Genomic DNA, 15,958 nt, shown 5'->3' on the forward strand with positions numbered 1-15,958 from the left:
AATTATCTCTCAGAAATATCAACTTTCATCCACAATTTCATTTTTCGGCTTAATATATTATATGACACGAAAAATGTGGTTTTCTATCGGTAACAGAATTTTTCAAAATCGGTTCAGTATATCCAGAGATTTTCCCTAAAATTTGTGATGATGATGATGGAAAGTTTTTTTTTTATTTTGAAGTTATACTTCTTTGTCAAAGCCAAAGTTTGCAAGATGTTTACAAAATTGTTCTTTCTTAAAACGTAGAATAGCACGAGGAATAAATTATTTTAATGAGTTTTGCTTCGTTAGGCCAAATAAGTATAACTTCTTGCGTGCATACATATGTACTCTTTATGTAATTCTGCTATTCGGGACGGAGACAAATCTAACAAATTAAAAATCACGAAAATCAGTCCAGCCGTTCTCCAGTTTATAAGACGTGTTCGAACAAATATATTATTGTATAATGTAAACTGGAAAAAGTATTTTTATGATGATCTTACTTATAGGTATTATAAACGCTATTGTTTGTAATGGTGGCCATATACGCTACGAGAAATCGTTGCGATCAGACGGTACAATAAGCGGCGCCGACGCACACGTGTGATGGTGATGGCTTCGACGGATGACGGTTTAGCAATTATTGGATTAATATTCGCCCTGAAGGAAAAAAAAGTGAAGCCGAAAAATCGTAGCATCTGGTGTAAAGAATGGCTAATGAAAAGAAGAGTTCATTCTCATGTCAATTTGTTGGCGGAATTAAAGCTTTTTCCAAAAGACTGGCATAATTTTCTAAGAATGGATCACGATATGTACTTACATCTACTGAATTTGGTAGTACATAACAAATATCGAGAAGCAAGACACTATAACGAGAAATGCTATTCCACCTCACGACAGGCTTGTAGCTACTTTGAGGTTTTTATCAACAGGAAGAAATTATGAAGATTTAAAATTCTCTAGCATCATTTCATCTCAAGCCTTGGGTCGCATAATACCGGAAACCTGTGAAGCAATTTATAGGGTTCTCCGCAAAGACTATTTTAAGGTAAGAAATAAAAAACTACTAATTACTTAGAATGTAATGTTTACTAATTTGTACTTATAATAATGGTGGATAATACATTAAGTAAAATTAGACAAAAAAGTACCTGCTGAATTTTGCACTTGTTGGGACTGATCTTGTTGAGAAGTTTGCATTATTGGGGTTTGGAGAATTGTCTGGGAGCCTGGATGTGTTTGGAAATCATAATTTGAATTCTGATAAGGTACTGGGCTAGGATTGTTTCCTACAGGGCTGGGAGTATGTGCAACGGGGCTGGGAACGTTGTAACCATAATTTTTAAAACGCACACTGGTTGAATCCATCACTTGGTGTGAAATAGTCAAATTTTCCATCTCTGCCAGAAATAATGTTTCGTTAATTATTTTTTCGGCCAAAATACATTAATGTTTTGTGAGTTCTCTCAGCTTAGCTGCGACGTTTGCTCCATAAATATCAAATCGATCATTAGTAATTGCAGGCTTTTTAAAATGGTTTTGAACAGACTGTAAAACTTGAGTAGTAAGGTTTTCATTTGCATTCCTTTTTGGCCGACTCCTATTAAACAATGTGTTTGTAATTGAACGAGTATCGGGAGTTGTTTGTGTGGCTGGAGGTGACTGTTGAGTTGACTGCGTGGCTGGAGGTGACTGTGGAGTTGACTGGGCGGCTGGAGGTGCCTCACTTTCAATTTCCTAAAACAATTAATATTTTTACAGTTCCCACGCTCGGAAGAAGAATGGAAGGATGTGGCCAAAGTGTTCGAAAAGATATGGAACTTTCCGCACTGTCTAGGCGCGATGGATGGAAAGCATATAGCAATTTTTCTTCCTGATGGATGTGGCTCAGAGTATTTCAACTATAAAAACCATCATAGCATGGTGTTATTGGCAATCGTTGATGGAAATTATCTATTTCTTTTATGTGATTTTGGAACAAATGGAAGAATTTTAGATGGTGGCGTACTCACAAACACTAAGTTTTTTGAAAAATTTGATAATAATCAGTTGTGTATTCCAACCGACACAGTTGTCGCAAATAGCACTAGAAAGTTGCCTTATGTGTTTGTGGTTGACGATGCGTTTCCACTTAGAACAGATTTAATTAAGCCATTTCGACAAGCAGACTTGACCACAAATAAAACCAGAATTCTAAATTACCACGTATCACGAGCAAGGCGCATTGTCGAAAATGCGTTTGAGATCTTGGCATCTCGATTTAGAATTTTTCACACAAAAATTAGTCTTGATCCGAAAAGAATAGAGTCTGTCGTGATGGCCAGTTGTGCTTTATATAATTATTTAATGAAGACTTCAGAAAGTTCTTACTGTCAACAAGAATGCTTCGACGTAGAAAATGTTGATGACGAGTCAATAACCCAAGGATATGATACAATGAATTCAGCGATAGTTAATTTGCAACGAAGAAATCTTGGTAATATTTCGATTGCCGCAAAAAAAGTCAGAGAAGAGTACATGGAATATTTTGCAAGTGAAGGCAGCGTTCCGTGGCAAAATAATTTTATACTGTCTGTTGATTCGTCGTCCATATTAGAGCGTGAACGCCTTGGTTCTTCTTGGTCATCCAAAAACAGCAACATAGAGTAATACCATAGTTTTGGTTTTTACACTTCTTGGGTTCCTGCTCCTCTTTTTTGTAAGTAGAGCGAATTTTGTTTATTTTTTTTACAACAGCATCTTTGTCAGCCCTAGGGTCTACTGTTTTCAATTTTCAACCAGCTTAGTATATGCTGAACGTTTTAAGTCACGATTGTGATACTCTTTGCCTTTAATATTCCAAAGACAAGGTTCACTGCGATATAACTCAATAAATTCTTCAAGCCATTCGCGATTAGTTTGAGACGCCATGACGCGTGCGCACGTCTACCCGAATGTCGATCGACGATAAAACTGAACACGAGAACGGAACGAGCGCATACACGTTTCGATCAGTCGGCACAGTTCATCCGATTCCGATAAATCAATTGAAATTTTTGTATTGTTCCGTTCAACTGCACAGTGCTAAAAAACGGACAAAACTGCACAGTTTTATAACATACACGTAGTGATTTATCGGTACCGTTCGAACTGCACAGTCTAATCGTAACGATTTCTCGTAGCGTATATGGCCACCATAAGGAAAAAACACGTCTTGCTTATATGTGAAATGTTTTAAATATCTCTTTATTATTTTACTTTCATAGTATTTGGTGACTAATACAATTATTATCAATCACCAATTATGTCACTGTATCACTTTCTATCACTCTATTCAATTCACTTTCCATTATTTAAAATGTTTGTATGAAATTAATTCACAAAATAACTCAACACAAACACAAGCCACGCTTAGATCATGAAAATGTATGTATGCTGTAAAGAGTAAGCATATACAACTATACATAGTGTAAGCATACACCTATACATAGCATCCATGCGTTTAACTAACGTAGTAATAATGATCGGATGGTTCCACTTTTGACCACAGACCAATTATTGTATGATATAATAATAACAATCATCACGTAGACTATACATTAGCCACTGTATAGCCATCTTACGTTACGAACGTTTTTTACCGGTTAGGGTACCACTAATAATTTAATAAAACATAATTAGGCTTAACTATTATTCATATAAATAGGTGTTTCTTTGTATATTATTATTATATATTTTTTATAAATCATTGTAAATAAAATAAAGTTGATAACTTTTTAAAGTATTTCTTTTTATTTTATCAATAAAAAAATCATAAAAAACCGTGTGGTGTCATAGTACACCGGATAAGAATGAAGTTCCTTATTATAAAAATAATAATTTTACTGATTTACTAAACAAATGGGTATTTTCCAGTGTATTCCACAGTCTAAAAAAAAGTGTGTACATGTAATCTTTACGCGTGATTGAAGTAAAACTAATAATAATTAACTTTAGGAATAATTAACAGATACATGAATATATTCCATTAATTAAAGCCTTGTTACCAAATAAGCACTTGGAGAACTTTTGAAGTGAAAACTTCTATAGCAGCACTTTTCTTGGGATGGGTATAAAATGTTAAACTCGCATCAGGACTCGTGGCTGTTGGAAAATTCGTAACACAGTCTTTGAAATTATCGATGAAAGATTTATACTTCTTACCAATTATAGTTCGGCTATTTCATCTTAATTATCATGCTGTCCACAGAACTGAAAAACTAGTACAAGTGGAATCATATTATTTTACTATGGAAACCGATGTCGCCAAACTCATACATTAATCTATTAAATATGTAATATACACACTGAATTCCTGCTTTATGATAGGCCTTAATTCACAATCGCGAAAATATATAACTCAGATATACTACAAATTTTCCTCCTCACACAACCTCAGGATTTTCACAGATGGCTCAAAGACAAGGTCGGGCACGGGATACGGAGTGTTCTCGGATGACCTAAATATAAGAATAGCTGCATCACTAGGAGCTCATAACACTGTCTTCCAAGCAGAATGTATGGGTATCATAGAAGCAGTCACTGCTACTTTGACTCGAAAGGTAAAAGACTACTCCATCCGCATCCTTTCAGATAGCAAATCAGTACTACAAGCCCTACAAAGCCACACTATCACCTCTAAGCTAATATACAACTGTCACCAATGTCTGAGGGAGTTATGCGAAAATAACAACCAAGTAACTCTTCAATGGATAAAGGGACACAGTAACTCACGAGGGAATGATGCCGCTGATGAATTGGCCAGGAGAGGCTCAGCGATGACAGCAAAAGGACCAGAACCAACTATCCCTCTCCCGCCTAGCTGGCCTACGAAGGTAATACGCCAACACACCAAGGAATTACATAATAAGTACTGGATGAACGTAAGTGGGTGTAGACAAGCAAAAGAAGCTCTACCACAAATAGACCCCAAGCTCTCTCGCAAGCTAGTAAAACTTCCACGACCTAGGTTACGGAAAATAACTCATGTACTAACGGGTCACGGCCCTTTTAACAAGCATCTGTTCAATATAGGTGTCACCGACAGCCCACTGTGCAGAGCCTGCACGGAGGCGGACGAAACGGCCGCACACGTCATTTTGGAGTGTAGGAGTGTGGCCTCATACCGGGCCAAACACCTGGGGTCACCGAGGACTCTCCCCGAGGTCATGGGTGACATCAGAGGTTTGATACATTACCTTGAGGAACTAGGGTGGCAGGATTAGCCGCCCTCCTCACCACGCAAAATAGGCGCGCTGTAGTCGTCGAGTTGCGGATAATAGCCCGTGATAACCTATAACCTATAACCTATATACTACAAATTTATTTACACCAATTTCGAACTTTAAACTACCACGCTTAAATCTCATATTCATATAGAGATTTTGACAACCTCATAACTTTTTTGAAATATGATTGTATTTCGAAAAGTAACATATAAAAATTTGAAGTAATAGGAGTTCTGTAATCATAGATTTGACTAAACTGTCAAAATACCTAGTGTTGTACGACAATGAATAAACATATCGATATGTTAGTGAAACGAAGAAATTATGTAATTGTTTACATGTCGGTTGTGACTGTCATGTATTGTTATATTTACGTTTTTCGTTACAGGCAGTTATTTAAATGCTGATTCTGTTGAAGGTTGGTAGTAAGAAGGTGAAGCTTTAGTATAATGGAACATCGTATGAAACATGCTATATTATTTAACAAATCTACGTTATACTGAATTCCATAACCATTAGAATTAATAAAAAAAATGTTAAATATAATTACTATCCCTACAATTATTCAAGCAAATTATTAGGAAGTTCCAATTATCCTTCTCGAAAGACCATCTATTGGTTTTTAATTTTCCCGGGGAAGAGGATTGTTTGTCTTTTCTTCTTGAAAATAAAGCAATTTGCAAGTTGCTTTGCACAAGTTGCAAGGAGTATTACTGTTGATCGGTAAGGTCTATAATCTATTCTTTATCGTAGTATTACAATAATTTATATCAAACTAATATTTATTGACTGGAATTTGACTTTTGAGCGACTGACATGAAATTTGACAGTTTTTCTAGTGATCCTATACTCAGAGTCTACACTCTACAGACTTACAAAGTACAGACTAGAGTAGAGTTCGCATGATTTCACCTATCAGACATCAGTTGTGAATTGTGATAAAAATGACGAACATTGTTATTCCTTGAAAAATATAATATTATAAATTGTATCTAATAAATATGACTGTGTGGCGAAAACTAGAAAATCAGGAATGTTATGCTATTGGTGAGTTACTTATAAGTATATTTATCTTATGATTTCACGGTGAATACCTACTGAATTGTTTTTTGACTCACTTCCCTCCCGCAAAGAGATAAATATAAACAATTTTTTGATTTGAATAAGTCAAAAACTTTTTAAAACTAAACTTTAGCTCTATGATCGCTTCAGACCAAAGGTGATTAAAATTAGCGACTATGTTGACCACTCCCAAATACTAATAAGGTTGCTTATTGTCATTCGAAGCCCATTCTTTAGTGATTTTAAATTTTTATCAAAGTTATCAAGTTGAGTGAGAGCTAGCATATAAACTCCTGTCATATCAAACAATGTGATGATGTTAAGTTTTATCCAATATTTAAGTATTTCTTACTTAAATAATCATTAATCACTATGCAAACAATAAATCCTATACTTAAATACAATTTTAAATACAAAATATTGCTAATGTTTAATTACATAAAATGAATAATAGTTTAAAAAAATTAAAAAACACACATTCTATAGAAAATGAAACTAAAAAATTGAAAATAAATTTAAAATAAGAAGTGTATTATAAATTTTGATGAATATAATTTAATAATATTGTAAATGAGAAATAAATATATTTTATCGTTAAAAAGCGTGGGGTGCATGGTGTCAATAATTATATAGTAAATTACACACCTAAGTCTGTCAAGTAAGAAATGTCTCCGATCACAGATAATTGTTGGCCGAGGCGAAACCACTATCAGCAAACATATGATCTGTGGTTTTCTTACTTAGTGCCCATGGTATGTATACTATTTTCCTCCTCGACAAATGTGGAAATGGCATTATGTTCAGAGAGGAGAAAAATACTTCATTGGTAGATATGAGTTGAGAAGGGTAATCATTTGGATTTATTTATATAAAGCATGGGGTGGTTTTAAAATAATATCTATATATTTTTTTCTCATTTACACTATTATTAGTTTATATTCAATAAATTTTTAACACATTTCTTTTTTTCGTTTTAAATTTTTTTATTTCGGTTTTTATAAAGTATCTCTAGTCTTTTTAAAGTATTATTTATTTCCTACATTTATGTTTGGTTTCTTTATAATATCTGGTTTTTTTAGTTTTATTAAACTACTATCTGACCCAGCAAACATTGTATTGTCATATAAAGTAATAAGAAAAAATTCAGTAATTAAAAATTTTGGGGTATAAAAAATAGATGATGACCAATTCTCAGACCAACCAAATATTATTAAATTGTACATACTATGTATATATGCATACTACAATAATTATTATATTCGATTGCCATCTTGCAACCCTATTTCTGTGGATGGAACAGAATAATATGAAAAAGTATCACTATCAAATAGGATAACCGAAGTAAGAAAGTTCTCGTGCACGTAGAGGTAATCTTCACTCCCAAAGATAGAAGGATGCACTCTTTATCTAAGGTATTGACCGATATAGAGGATGGAACGACATATAGATATAAAAATTCTAATTAGTTGTTCATTTTCAACTATTCTTTGGATTTGATTTCTGAACAACGGGGGACACGTCAAAGGAAAATCAAAAATGTTGTTTTTTTTTAAATCCCGTACAGTTCTAACTTGGTTTTTCAAGTTAGTCTATTGAATATCTAATGAAAGACTATTTAATTCTGTTTAGTACAACATTACTATTTATTTATTTCTAGTGTAATGATTTTTTATTATGCAAGAGTTGCATATAATTAAATCAAATAAACTATTCTAAATTAAATGCAAAATTTAATTTGAATCAAGAAAATTAATCCTTATCTGAGCGAGTTTTTGTTTTGCCATTTTCTTAATTCATATTGTATTTAAAACCTTCCTCTATTTACTAATTGATGCTTATAGATCATGAACATTCGAAAGCGATCAAAGGATAGCAGTGTTACAACTAAAACTTACTGTGATTTGATCAATCGGCTCAACTTTTAAATAAATATAAATAGCGCATGCTAATTTTTGAGTAATTTGTAAACCATGTTTGTTTTTATTTATAAGAATTGAATCAAGTTGAAATCCAATATGTCTGTTTTGACAATAACCTAGAAAATTTCGAAAGCTTTCTATGTGTTGAATAATAATTAAAATCGGTCCAGAAATGGCCGTAAAACAATTTAACACAGAAATCAATTGGAGTCACCAATTCAAAAATGGAATAATTTTATGAAATTAATGTATTGTCATCAATCCTCGATAAATGTATGTATGTAGTTTTAATGAAATCTGGCAGTTTAAAGTGGGTCATATCACGCCGGTGACATGGTCAAATGAGTCGGTTGCCCAAAAGGTGAAGCTAATAAAAAGTATGTAATACAAATACAAAACTAAATATTTATCAACCTAAATAATATCGTTGGTAGTCTTATATCAAATATTATGGTTGCGTTCAGAAATTTAAATTGTGGCATAACTTAATATTTATCAATCTACATAATATAGTTGTTTGTTAATTAAAAAATTATATTATGGTTGCATTCAGAAATTTAATTTGTGACAAAACTTATGATTTATCAATCTACATAAAAATAATCTGATAGATAGATTAACCACTATAGTTAGCTAAAATTAAGTTTACTTAAACCTCCTGAGAAAGTTAGACAGATATAAAAATTCTATTTTGTTAATAATTTTAAACTATTCTTTCAATTTGATTTCTGAACGACGGGGGACTCATCAAAGGAAAAACAATATTCTTGTTTTTATTTAATTTCGAGCATTTTCATATTTATTCACCTTTTAAACCTTCTCTGGACTACCACAAGTAATTCAAGACCAAAATTAGCCAATACGGTCCAGCCGTTTCGAGTTTTAGCAAGACTAACAGCCATTCATTTTTATATACATAGATAAATTGTCATTTTTGTGTACGATGAATATTGTATTTAACCACATAAAATTACTTTTCTGATAAATAAAGCAATTCGTGCAATATTATTTTCTGACAATTCCAAAATTTAAAGATTAATGTTCAAGTTTTCACTTCAACATGCACTCCGGGACTGCAACCCATATTTTTTTTTTATTATTAACTATTTTCGGTTTGACAGAGATGTTAATTTAATGTTAAGTGTTGGCCCTTTGGCCTGAGTATGTGAATTCCTTCAATTCAATGATTCTCAATTATAGTCTCACATTTCTTCAATTTCATGTGCAGTTCACATTAAAGCTGGTATGGTCTGTGTATACCTAATAATAATAAGAGTGGGGTAGCTCTTATGAAAAGCCATTGTATATCGGAGAAAAAAAAAAAAAATAACGGGTTGCACGCCGGGAGTACAAGATTTGATAAGATTGTATAAAAATACGCAATTATTTTTATACTTTTTAGTGCATATTATACCTATTGTTTTGGAATAGTATTTTTGAATTCGGTTGTTCTTTTATTAAGTTTATTTTTTTATTTTGATTTGTAGTGAATCTGAAATACAGTAACTAATAATTTGTCTAAATATGTGTATATCTACAAAATTTTGCAATGCAACAATGAATGTAAGCACATTGCAATTTGATTACAGACAGTTGGAAATTCTGCCACAGGTCACACCTTTAGTCTTACTCGTTAAGGAGTTCCATTTTGTCATATTCGACTACGACAACTATTTGACCATAAAAATGTTGTGGTAGTAGGTGACTCAAATATCCTGAAAGCATAAAAAAGATTCGGCCGAGTATCATTAATTTGGTCCTAAGAATTGAAGAGTTCCGTTACTTGGTCATGGATCCCATAGTCAGAACCTAACCAAACTCATCAAACTACCTTTGAAGTATATCCTTTCCAATAAAAACGAATCATCGAAATCGGTTGGCGCGATATTGAGTTATTCGTAAATTTGTCGTGTACATACTTATAGCAAATGTAAGACTTTTATGGTTTTCTCATACCACTGGTACCATTGTCAGGACCATTTGCCACCAATTGTAATGGGACCACACGGGAAGTACCAGCTTTCATATAAAGAATTATCAAAATCGGCTCACCCAGTCGAAAGTTCTGAGGTAACAAACATAAAAGGGGTATAGCGACGAATTGAGAACCTCCTCCTTTTTTGAAGTCAGTTAAAAATCAACTTTCATCCATAATTTCAACGACTGTCTTACGGCCGTTTTTAACAACGTTCCTCTAGTTACGGATACATTGCTATCACCGTTTAATAACAATATCCTATCTTTCCATTGTTATGTCTAATATAGTTATATTATTAGTTATCGTCCAATGCTATCTGTCGACAGTTTATTGAAATATAAGTCAGCGTAAAAGGATAGATTTAACTATCTGTAGTAAGTTAAATTAAGGATAGATACGTTATTGAGAACGGCCGTTAGGCATTTTCGATCAGGATCATGTGTCATGACCATTTGTTGTTCCATATTTAAATATGCAATTTTATTTGCACTTCCGATAAATTTTACAAGACCTCAAGATATTTAGGAATTACAACATATGCTAGAGAAGAAGCAAATGGCCCAACTGATGTTAATCGTCATTATCGATCTATAGCAATGCCATTATGATTTAAGTCTTAACGCAGTACAAAATTACCTGAGCCTTAGCGTACCGTGGTGCGACACTGATCGACACATCAGATTGAATTTTTTTTTTTTTTTTTATGGAATAGGAGGACAAACGAGCGTACGGGTCACCTGGTGTTAAGTGATCACCGCCGCCCACACTCTCCTGCAACACCAGAGGAATCACAAGAGCGTTGCCGGCCTTTAAGGAAGGTGTACGCGCTTTTCTTGAAGGTACCCATGTCGTATCGTCCCGGAAACACCGCACACGGAAGCTCATTCCACAGCTTCGTGGTACGAGGAAGAAAGCTCCTTGAAAACCGCACTGTGGAGGACCGCCACACATCCAGATGGTGGGGATGAAATCCTAACTTGTGGCGTGTCGTGCGAAGGTGGAATTCGGCGGCAGGAATCAGGTTGAACAGCTCTTCGGAACACTCCCCGTGATAGATGCGGTAGAAAACACACAATGAAGCGACGTCTCTACGCAACGCCAAATGATCCAGCCGTTCACAGAGTACTGGGTTCCCGACAATTCGAGCTGCTCTGCGTTGCACGCGGTCAAATGGATCGAGCTGATACTGGGGTGCGCCAGACCAGAGATGACAGCAATACTCCATGTGAGGCCGGACCTGCGCTTTGTAGAGCGCTAGAATGTGGGCCGGCTTGAAGTATTGCCGTGCTCTATTTATGACGCCCAGTTTCTTTGAAGCCAGTTTGGCTTTGCCCTCCAGATGGCCACGGAATTGGCAATTGCTCGAGATTTCGAGACCCAGTATTCCGATACTAGGCGAGGCTTTAAGGGAAGTGTTCTCGAAGAGCGGTGATACGGCAAATGGGGTTTTTTTAGTGGTAAACGCGCAAACTTGAGTGTTCTGGGGGTTAAATTGGACAAGGTTCAACTTACCCCATTCCGCGACCTTCTCGAGAGAGGACTCGATAGAAGACACAAGTTTCTCCCGGCACTGGTCGACGTTTTCCCGAGAGAGACCTGCATGGCCCGTGTATACGGCATCACCAGTGCTGTCGTCTGCATAGCAATGCATGTTGGCGGTGTCCAACATATCATTGATATGCAGAAGAAACAGCGTGGGAGATAGCACACAGCCTTGGGGAACTCCAGCGTTCACGGGCTTGGGATTCGAGCAATAACCGTCGATAACGACCTGTATGCTGCGCCCAGTGAGGAAGCTGGAGGTCCACTTGCATAAGCTCTCGGGAAGCCCAAATGATGGAAGTTTTGCGAGGAGCGCCTTGTGCCATACACGATCAAAGGCCTTCGCTATATCCAGACCAACTGCCAGGCCTTCCCCCTTGCTTTCAATAGCCGCCGCCCATCTATGTGTTAGGTATACCAGAAGATCGCCAGTCGACCGACCATTGCGAAAGCCGTACTGCCGGTCGTTGATCAACTGGTGACCCTCAAGGTATACCAAGAGCTGGCGGTTAATTATGCTCTCCATGATTTTGGAGAGTAGGGAGGTAATCGCAATAGGCCTGTAGTTTGCCGGATCCGAACTGTCTCCTTTTTTTGGGATCGGATGGACAAGGGCTGACTTCCATGAATCAGGGACTACGCCTTTTGAATAAGAGTGCCGGAATAAACGCGTTAGCACCGGCGTCAACTCAGGGGCACACGTTCTAAGCACGATTGGAGAAATGCCATCCGGCCCGCTCGACTTCCTGACGTCCAACGAAAACAGAGCTCGCCTAACAGTTTTCTTTCGGAACTGTACTTCAGGCATGGAGCTCTGACACCGCGGGATGGTCGGCGGTGTTTTTCCGTTGTCGTCAAGAGTCGAGTTGGAGGCAAAAAGAGTGCACAGGAGATCGGCTTTCTCTTTTGCCGTATGGGCCAGGGTGTCATTCCTCATGTGCAACGGCGGCATGGACGGCTGGTTGAAGTTACCAAGAGCAGCTTTCGACAACGACCAGAACTTGCGTGTTCCGGTCGGGTAACTGGAAAGCTGCTCGCCAATTTTGACGACGTGCTTTGATTTCGCACGGGCGATTTGCCGCTTAAAAAATCTAGAGGCACGGTTATATTTCCTCTTCAGAACTTTGCAGTTCGGATCCTTTGAGCCCAGCGCCGCAACCCAAGTTCGATACGCCTGTTTTTTGCAGTCAGATGCTGCTTTAACTGACGCATCGAACCAGGGCTGTGATCTGCCACCGATTGGTACTACAGAGCTTGGTATAAAAATATCCATGCCCTGCAGTATCACATCGGCTACTGCAACGGCGCAGGCACTAGGATCATCCGAAGGGAAACAAACCCTGCCCCAAGGGTAGGATGCAAAAAAGGAACGCATCCTATCCCAATCTGCTGACTTGTAGTGCCAAACGCGGCGGGTCGCTGGTGGTCTGCGACGTTGGCGTCGGATAGGCACTACACTCCTGACCAGGCAATGGTCGGACGTTCCGAGAGGGGCGTCGACAGAGACCTGGTAACCATCGGGATGTGTAGTCAGCAGAAGATCTAATAAGGACGGCATGTGGCTATCCACATCCGGGAGCCGCGTTGGCGACTCAACCAATTGGGACAGACCATACGCTAATGCAAAATTATGCACAGATCGCCCTGCGTAGTCTGTGGTACGTGATCCAAGCCATTCGGCATTGTGCCCGTTGAAATCACCCAAGACTACGATTTCAGCGGAGGGGATCTGAGCAAGCACGTCATCAAATGCCGCTTGAACGCAGCCCATGAGGTGATCCGTTTCTGCGTTACCACTATGGGACCTGTAGACACACGCATAGATGCGGACGCGGTCCTCTAAATCTACGCGGAGCCAGAGAGTAGACAGGCCCCTACCCTCAAAATTGCCGAGACGGCGACAGCAGATATCCTCCCTAACGTACACACATACCCCGGCATGAGGCATGAAATTATGCTCAATTTTGTACCCGGGGTACGTTAAATATGACGTATCGCTAGGTCGAGATATCTGCGTCTCCGTAAGGAAACACAAGGCCGGCTGCGACGTCTCAAGGTGGTGGTGGACGGCGTTTAAGTTGGAGTGAATTCCCCGGATGTTACAAAAGTCCACATTAAGCGTGGAGCGGGGTGCCGTGGTGTTGCTGCCCTGTTTGTCCTGTGACATACACGGTACTGTGCCCTCCCCAGAATACGAAGGGCAGCCCGAGCGCGAATGCTCGGGGAGGGATTCTCTGGCTCTACAAGAGCCGGTACCCTCCTGGGGTAATTTCTCTTTAAATACCGCTCTCATATTTTGTGGGGGGGGGGGGATGGCCTCCGGTCCTCGACACTAACCTATGCGAAACATAGCGGCACTAGGCCGCTACTTCACGCCGGTATTCTGTGCGAGTGTGGTAAGTAACCCGGACGAGTCTGGCCCGATTGTGCTGACGTCATGAGACAGCAGCGTGACTCTCCCACTTTCAAAAAGCCCGTAGTCGCCTCTTACGACAGCCTTGGACCTGGGACTACCCTATTCTTTTTACGCCCCGGGGCAGCACAGGGCCCAATCGCCTGTACTTTCACTAATTTAGATACTTATCTAGATACAGTTTATTTAATTGTAGTAATTAAGTGCATTACTTCAACCTTTTATCGTTTATCATCATTATATGTGCACGAAGCTTATGGGATGTTACGAACGTTGTTTCCTGTTGGGCTTCCTTGTTCGGACACAATAGCTTGGCGTATGAATAGTAACATTGTTATGTTGTGTGTTCAGATTTCATTTTATTAATTACTAGTCGACCTAGCAAACGTTGTATGGCCATAAAAAGTAATAAGAAAAAAATCAATAGTTAAAATTTTTGGGGTTTATAAATAGATGACGACCGATTCTCAGACCTACCAAATATTATTAAATCGAACATAAAATGTATCGTACTACACTAATTATTATATTTGATTGCCATCGTGCACCTTTTTCTGTGGATGGAATACAATAATATTAAAATCGCGATACAAAAACAGGTGTTAATGCGGAATCATAATTAATTAATTAAATAAATAAAAAAAGTATATATTTAGGGGTGGGTGACTCTTATCATTTAGGGGTATCTTTCATTATTTTGAAATTTAAGTATGTTGCAGGTAGCGATATAGTAAAAATCTTCAAATTAATTAACCTAAAAAATACAAAAGACCTATGGGGCCATTCGGCTTATATTGTAAAATACATACTTGACATTATAGCATCTGAATTAGCAATAATATTTAATGAATGCATAGATGAGGGTGTGTTCCCTGACCTCATGAAATACAGCAAAGTTATACCTTTGTTTAAATCAGGCAGTTCTTTTGACCCTGCTAATTTCAGGCCTATTTCTGTGCTGCCTGTTTTTAGTAAAAAAAAATCTAAACTTTTGTTTCAACAGCTACAAATGCATTTTTGTAAATTAGTTAACAAAAATCAATTTGGTTTCATTAGGGGCTTATCAACAATTAATGATTATTACAATTTACAAGACACATTGAGCACATCTTTGACGCCTGAGAACAGTCACACGGATGCATTGGGCATTTTTTTTGATTTGTCCAAGGCTTTTGACTGTGACCATGAAACTTTACTCCTAACACTAAAGCATTATGGAGTGAAAAAAAGAGCCCTAAATCTGTTAAAATCATATTTAAGCGAAAGAGTTCAGATAGTCGATGTAAATGGCAAACGGTCTTCCGGTAAACCTGTGGGAATAGGTTTTCCACAGGGTTTCATTCTCGGTCCTTTCATGTTTCTTATATATATTAACGATCTACCGTTTGTGGTAGATGATAGCCATGAGATTGTATTGTTTGCTGATGATACTTCACTTATTTTGCGTTGGTTTGAGACGAATAATCTGCACTTAAACAGTAAAAAAATAAAGTGTTTACGGTTCATTACACCAATCACAGCGGAGGTACAAACCAACGTACCTATAAATGACCAGAGATTGGAACTTGTGGACACTACGGTCTTCTTGGGTATCACGTTAGATAAAAAGGTTCAGTGCGGTCCACATATTGCCCAAATAGCAGATAGACTCAGCTCTGCGGCATATGCTGTTAGAAAGATTAGAGAGTACACTAATGTTGCGACCGCTAGATTAGTATACTTCAGTTATTTTCACAGCATCATGACGTACGGTATTTTAGTGTGGGGTCATGCTGCTGATATTGATATAGTGTTTGCTCTACAAAAGAGAGCT

The 15,958-nt window shown here is 37.5% G+C and overlaps 1 protein-coding gene and 1 pseudogene across 4 annotated transcripts in view; both read left to right on the plus strand.

The window, feature by feature from the left end:
* The first annotated feature begins 597 nt into the window (after positions 1-597).
* Positions 598-4,227, plus strand: LOC126977198 (uncharacterized; annotated as a pseudogene).
* Positions 4,228-6,135: 1,908 nt separating this feature from the next.
* The window catches only part of LOC126977219 (dedicator of cytokinesis protein 1), a 91,761-nt gene continuing 81,938 nt past the window's right edge, over positions 6,136-15,958 (plus strand). For all 4 annotated transcript variants that reach the window (XM_050825930.1, XM_050825929.1, XM_050825931.1 and 1 more), the window contains exon 1: positions 6,136-6,278. In XM_050825930.1, coding sequence (XP_050681887.1) covers positions 6,233-6,278 — 46 coding nt within the window. In that variant the 5' untranslated portion in view covers positions 6,136-6,232. The remainder of the gene's footprint in view (positions 6,279-15,958) is intronic.

Source organism: Leptidea sinapis, chromosome 44 (genome assembly GCF_905404315.1).
Source record: "Leptidea sinapis chromosome 44, ilLepSina1.1, whole genome shotgun sequence".
Classification (NCBI taxonomy): Eukaryota; Metazoa; Arthropoda; class Insecta; order Lepidoptera; family Pieridae; genus Leptidea; species Leptidea sinapis.